Here is a 6,001-nt window from a genome sequence, read left to right as displayed (position 1 = left end):
GAATCTCTGAGGCAAGAAAATCCGCCAATAAGCACAGGACCCACCAAGATAGAGGAGGAACTTTGTCACACAACATATTTTTTCCTTTCACCTGCTGCTGTGTTAGCACAGAGGAGATTGATCATACAAGGGGAATGAAGACTACTGTCAAATTCACCAAGTAAACAAACTGAAACATAGGGAAGTATTTTTTCTCTAATCTTTTAGTTGTAGAAGACTTTGGAAATACTTGTAAATGTAGTAGGGGGAAATATTGCAGATGAAGCAAGATTTTTTTTAAAAAAAGTTGTCAATGTTCCTTTGGACAAGGCTGGAATACTTATTTTTGAAAAAAAGTGGTAATTTCTTGACGTTTGCCCTGAAACAAGTGGTAATGAAAATTGTTATCGCGGTGTGCAATTTTAATGTAATTCAAAATAAAAAGCTTAGATGTATTTTTCAGTTTTAAAAAGCTGAATTAATTTGATTGTATTTCTTTCCATAGTTAACTTGGGATAGATAGCTTGTGACCTTATGTTATGTCGCTGTGCAGGGAAGTAACACCTCCTCTAATCCTCTGCATGGCTGTGTAAAACCTATGTAGATCATAGGCTAGGGCGTGGCATGGACCACAATCCCAGCGTTCAAGATTCTGCCCCCTTGCTCCCATTTATGAGCAATTTGTTAGGGTGGGGATGGGAGTCTTGTCTCAGTCTCTCTCAGCAGATTAACTAACAGAGGTGGGCTGGTATAATGAGGGAAATAAACCGCACCCTATCAAGTATTGTTGCAACTTTCCTTCAGGAGCAGGGGAAGAATTTTGACTGAGCAACAATTTATTTTTGAGGCTCCTGTGGGGGTGGCACAGCTAAGTACCATTGTTTACTCAAGGCTGAGTTTTAAAAGCCTCTGAGCCTCAATCTAGCTCTGAATGAGACCAATGCATCCGAGGTGAAATCCTGGCCTTTCTGAAGTTAGTGGGGGTTCTGCCATTGACTTCACTGGAGCCAGGATTTCACCTCAGATGTTTTAGATGTGTATGGCAAAAGTTCTAATTTGAAAACTTTGTTCATTAGATCATCTGCATGTGGGGCAGGGAGGGATAGCTCAGTGGTTTGAGCATTGGCCTGCTAAACCCAGGGTTGAGAGTTCAATCCTTAAGGAGGCCATTTAGGGATCTGGGGCAAAAATCTGTCTGGGGATTGGTCCTGCTTTGAGCAGGGGGTTGGACTAGATGACCTACTGATGTCCCTTCCAACCCTGATATTCTATGATTCTATGTTGTTTTTTCCATTCATATTTACCACTCATATATCATTTTAATTTTTCAAGCAAAATAAAAAAAACCTTTAAAAATATTGATTTTTTGTTTTTTTTTCACCAACAATATTCTCTTTACAGCAAAGATTAAAAAATGAAGAGCTAATTCGATTAACTGAAGAAAGACGAAAAGAGGCTGAAAAACAGAGGAAAGAGGAGGAAGAAAAACAGAATGAACAACTTAGACAATATTATGAGCGAGAAAAAATAGCAAAGATGGAAGAAGAAAAAAAGGTGGTACACTTTAAGGACTTTCTAAAGTCTAAACATATTTTCCTATTTTATTTTTAGTAAGACAATTGCTAGAAAAATTGAATCATGGTAATAAACTGCAACTGTTTTCTAGCAGCTGCTGAAGGCCCTGTCTTCACTAGTCCTCCCTTTATATCTACCAACACCAGCAATGGTGGGAAATTTTGACAAAAAAGTCTAGTATATGCACAGAGAGACACGGTGGGTGAGGTAATGTGTTTTATTAGACCAACTTTTGTTGGTGAAAGAGACAAGCTTTCAAGCTTACACAGAGATCTTCACATCTGGGAAAGGTGCTTAGAGTCTCACAGCTAAATACAAGATGTAACAGATTGGTTATCATAAGAAATTAACACGTTGCAAGAGACGATTCCAGGTGAAGTGGGCAGTTAACACCTCTGCAGTCATAGGACAAAGGAGAGTTAGTGGGTTACAGATTATTGTAATGAGCCATAAATCCAGTGTTTTTACTGAGTCCATGATTTTTAGTGTCGAGCATAGTTATGAATTTAAGCTCTTCTGCACAATGTTTTCAAAAGATGAGCCTATTTCCTTTGAGTTTGAGAACTGACAGGTTAGATGTAGAATGATCATTTTGTGAAAAGTGTTTGCTCACAGGTAATATGGTGTTTTTGTCTTTTGTCATTTTTCTGCATGAGTTCATTTACGAGCATAGTGATTGTCTCGTTTCAGTCACATGGTTGTTATTGGGGCATTTTAGTGCACTGGATGAGGTACCCCACTGTGACAGGATCCCCAGGGTACAACCTGGAACTGGGGTACTGCTGTGCTCCCTTAACTCCCCAATCTGGGCTGTCTCTCACAATGCTTTGCTAGTGACAAGCAGCAAACCCTTCCGGGAGCTTTAATCACTCATCACAACAGCAGGTGGAGCCCCACACCCAGCTAAATTGCATGAAGGGATCCAAAGCCTCTCATGAATCACACAGAGAAAGGCACCAGCCACCTCCCCCCGCAGGTCCCCAGCCTAGGACCCCAGAGCTGTACCATCTTGCGTTGGTCAGAAGCCTGACCAGTATAAATTTATTACCCAGTCCGCCCCTCCCTCAATGTGAAGAGGACATGCACCAGCTTTTGTACAATAAGCAGAGGTTCCCCAGCACTTAAAGCAAAATATACGGTTTTTGGTAAAATATAAAACAGGTTTATTAGCTACAGAAAGATAGATTTTAAGTGATTGTAAGTGGTAGGCATAATATGATGTTACCAAAAAGAAAATAAAAATAAGTGCACAATCTAAACCTTAAACTTTATCACACTAGACAATATTTAGATCAAGCAATGTTCTCACCCCACTGGATGTTAAAGGCCTTAATGCACAGACTTCCCTCCTGAAGCCTGGACCAGTCTCCTCTGATATCTTCATGTTATCAGCATCCTAGTTGTTTCCAGCATAGGTGGGGGAGGAGAAAGACTCCCTCATGCTGCAACTGTTCCTTATTTTATACCCTTGGCCCATGTGCCTGGCAGACACTAGCCAGGCATGTCCTGGTTGGCTTTGCTAAGTCACAGTGAACAAGCAGCCCCTAAGTCATAGTGATCAAGCAGTTCCCATTGTGTGGTGCTTGGATAGTTGAGTCACACAGTTGATTAACGGGTGGTCAACACCAACGTGGGCAGGGATCTTCTGCATGCCACTAGCAAACTTACAGCATATTTCAGTAACAACCATAGAGCACAATCTCATAACTTTATATACACTAATGACATACATATTTGGACAGAACCACAGGTTTCAGCAGATCATCACCTTTTGTATGATACCTTACATGGCACGCTTTATATGAAATATTCCAACCAAATATGAATGATGAATATGGGGTTTACAGGGTGTCATTCTGAGGTACAGGTATTTTTGTCTTCTTATTTTTTTGCATGAGTTCATTTGAGAGCATAGTGATTATCTCGTTTTACCCACATAGTGGTTGTTGGGGCATTTATTGCACTGGATGAGGTACACTATGTGTGATAGGCATGTGTAGGATCCATGGATAATGAAAGGTGTGTTGTGGGGGTTGTTGATCTTTGTGGCAGTGAAGATAGATCTGTAGGTTTTTCATATGTTGTTCTGGCAGGGACTGCTATTGCTTTGAGTTGATGTGTCCTGGTCTGTGCGGAGCTTGTTTCTGAGGATGAGTTTGGAGATGTTAGGGGGGATTGTTTGAAGACCAGGAGAGGTAGGTTTTGAGAGAGATTTCTTTCAGGATGTGGTCCCCATTGAGTATGGGTTGTGTTACCCTATATGGATTCCAGTGTGGGATGGTAGGTAACAACTAAGGATGTGTGGTCAGAAGCTGGCGTTTTTTGTTTTGTTTTTGTTTTAATAATATATGGAAGCAGGTTCTTTTGGGGAATTTTGGTGGCCCATTCTATAATCAGAGCCGGCTCTAACTTTTTTGCCGCCCCAAGCAAAAAAAAAAAAAAAAAGCGCCGCTCCGCCGTAACAACCCCCCCAGCCCTGCCCCCCAAAACAACCCCTCGAGCGCCACGCCACTGTAACAACCCCCCCCGAGCGCCCCGCCGAAACAACCCCCCCTGAGCGCCCTGCCGCCCCGCCGAAACAACCCCCCCGAGCGCCGCACCGCCCCGCTGTAACAAACCCCCCCCGGAGCGCCACGCCGCCGAAACAAACAACCCCCGAGCGCTGCCCAGCCGAAACAAACAAACAAAAAAACCCGAGCGCCACCCGAAAATTGGCCAACCCTTACAAGATGCCGCCCCAAGCACGTGCTTGGTCGGCTGGTGCCTGGAGCCGGCCCTGTCTATAATGTAATCTATGTCTCTGGTGAAGTGTCCTTGTTTGGTGAAGGTGGTTTTAAGTGTGTTAAGGTGTATATCTCAGAACATATTCTGTGGCTGTAGATAAGATTTCTTGGTGTTTGGGGTGGTTACTGGACCTGTGAAGGTAGGTGTGGTGATCTGTGGGTTTCTTGTATATAGTTGTCGGTAGGGTTCCACTGTTGAAGCTGATCATGGTTTCCAGGAAGTTGATGCTAGTGTGGAAGTGAGCTAGACAGCGTTTGATGGATGGTTGGTGGTTGCTGAAGTGGTGGAAATCTATGAGTGAGTTTAGGTTGCCTGTTCAAGGGATGAAAATATCATCGATCTATCCCAGGCATATCATTGGTTTCGTGGTGCATATGTCCACATTTTTTCCTTCAATGTGACCCATGAAGAGTTGGTAAATTGGGGAGCTGTCCAAATACCCATGGCTGTTCCCATGGTTTGGACAAAATGTTTGTTGAATGTAAAATTATTATGGGTGAGGATGAAATGGATAAATTTGGTGATGTGTTTGGGGTGGATATCTGAGTGTTATCTATTCTCTTGTAGATATTTGAGGCAGGCAGCGATGCCATCATTGTGAGGGATGTTGACATATGGGGACTGACATCCATGGTGACAGGGATGGTGTTCTGAGGGAGACTGTTAGTATTGTGGAATTTCTGGAGGAAGTTGATTGTGTCTTTGAAGCAACTGGCAGTTTGCGTGCTGAGTGGTTAGAGGATGGTTTCTCTGAGTTCCAGTATTCCTTCAGCCAGAGTGTCATGACCAGATATGATGGGTTTGCCTGGGTTCCCTGGTTTGTGTGTCTTGGGAAGTGTGTAGAAGGTCCCTCAGGTGGGTTTGTGGGGGATGAAGTTGTAGAGTCTCTCTGAGTTTTTGGGGAAGGATTTGATGCTATTCTTAAATTCCTGGATGAATTGTGGTATTGGTTCTTCTTTGAGTTCTTTTTGGAAGGTTGAGTCAGAGAGTTGTCAGTTGGCCTTGTTGATATAGTCATCATGGTAACGGACTACTATACACATAGTATAACTGGTCAGAAAATGTCTCTCCTTATGAAAAATTTTGATTTTTTTTTTTTTTAGCAAAACAGTTGAAAACCAGAATAGCTTGATTCAGAAATATCTCCGTGGTACCTCCTGGCAGTTATAGATTGGATGTCTTGTGTCTCCAGTCTACTGTGTAGGCTAGGCTCCCTGGTTGGACTAAGTCTTTCATGGTGTACGTGGTCTACCCTTTTGGTGAGATACAGATGCAAGTAAGAACACAGTAGGATAAATTATGGGCCTAGGAACATCCTCTCAAATTTGAGATTTGATTGATTAGGGTCTAAAATTCTTACCCAGTTCCTTTCCTCTGCCCTGAATGATGTAAGAAATCCTCCACATTTAATAATAGTGGACGTTATCTAAGTGAAAGACAGTTGGCTTATGTCACAGATCCAGTCGGGTGCCTCCTGCCGGCCTCCCACCACATGCTGTGATGAGAATCCAAGCCTCTGGATTCCCAGGTGCTTTAAGCCTTCTGGAGTTTGAATGGAAATCCAGCCACTGCCCCAATCTTGGAGTCCATAGGGACGCTCTGAGGCACAGGCCTGCTATCTAGCAACATCTCCTGAGAGGCAGAACCCACTGTCTAATTGCCT

At 43.0% G+C, this 6,001-nt stretch overlaps 1 protein-coding gene across 1 annotated transcript in view; it reads left to right on the top strand.

The window, feature by feature from the left end:
* CSPP1 (centrosome and spindle pole associated protein 1) overlaps nucleotides 1-6,001 on the top strand; it is a 153,052-nt gene that overhangs the window by 85,519 nt on the left and 61,532 nt on the right. The window contains exon 21 of the mRNA XM_065398133.1: nucleotides 1,381-1,533. Within this exon, the coding sequence (XP_065254205.1) occupies nucleotides 1,381-1,533 (153 nt within the window). The remainder of the gene's footprint in view (nucleotides 1-1,380; nucleotides 1,534-6,001) is intronic.

The sequence above is a fragment of the Emys orbicularis genome, chromosome 2 (assembly GCF_028017835.1).
Source record: "Emys orbicularis isolate rEmyOrb1 chromosome 2, rEmyOrb1.hap1, whole genome shotgun sequence".
Lineage (NCBI taxonomy): Eukaryota > Metazoa > Chordata > Testudines > Emydidae > Emys > Emys orbicularis.
Note: the sequence above shows the minus strand (reverse complement) of the source record. Positions and strands in the feature narration are given on the sequence as shown.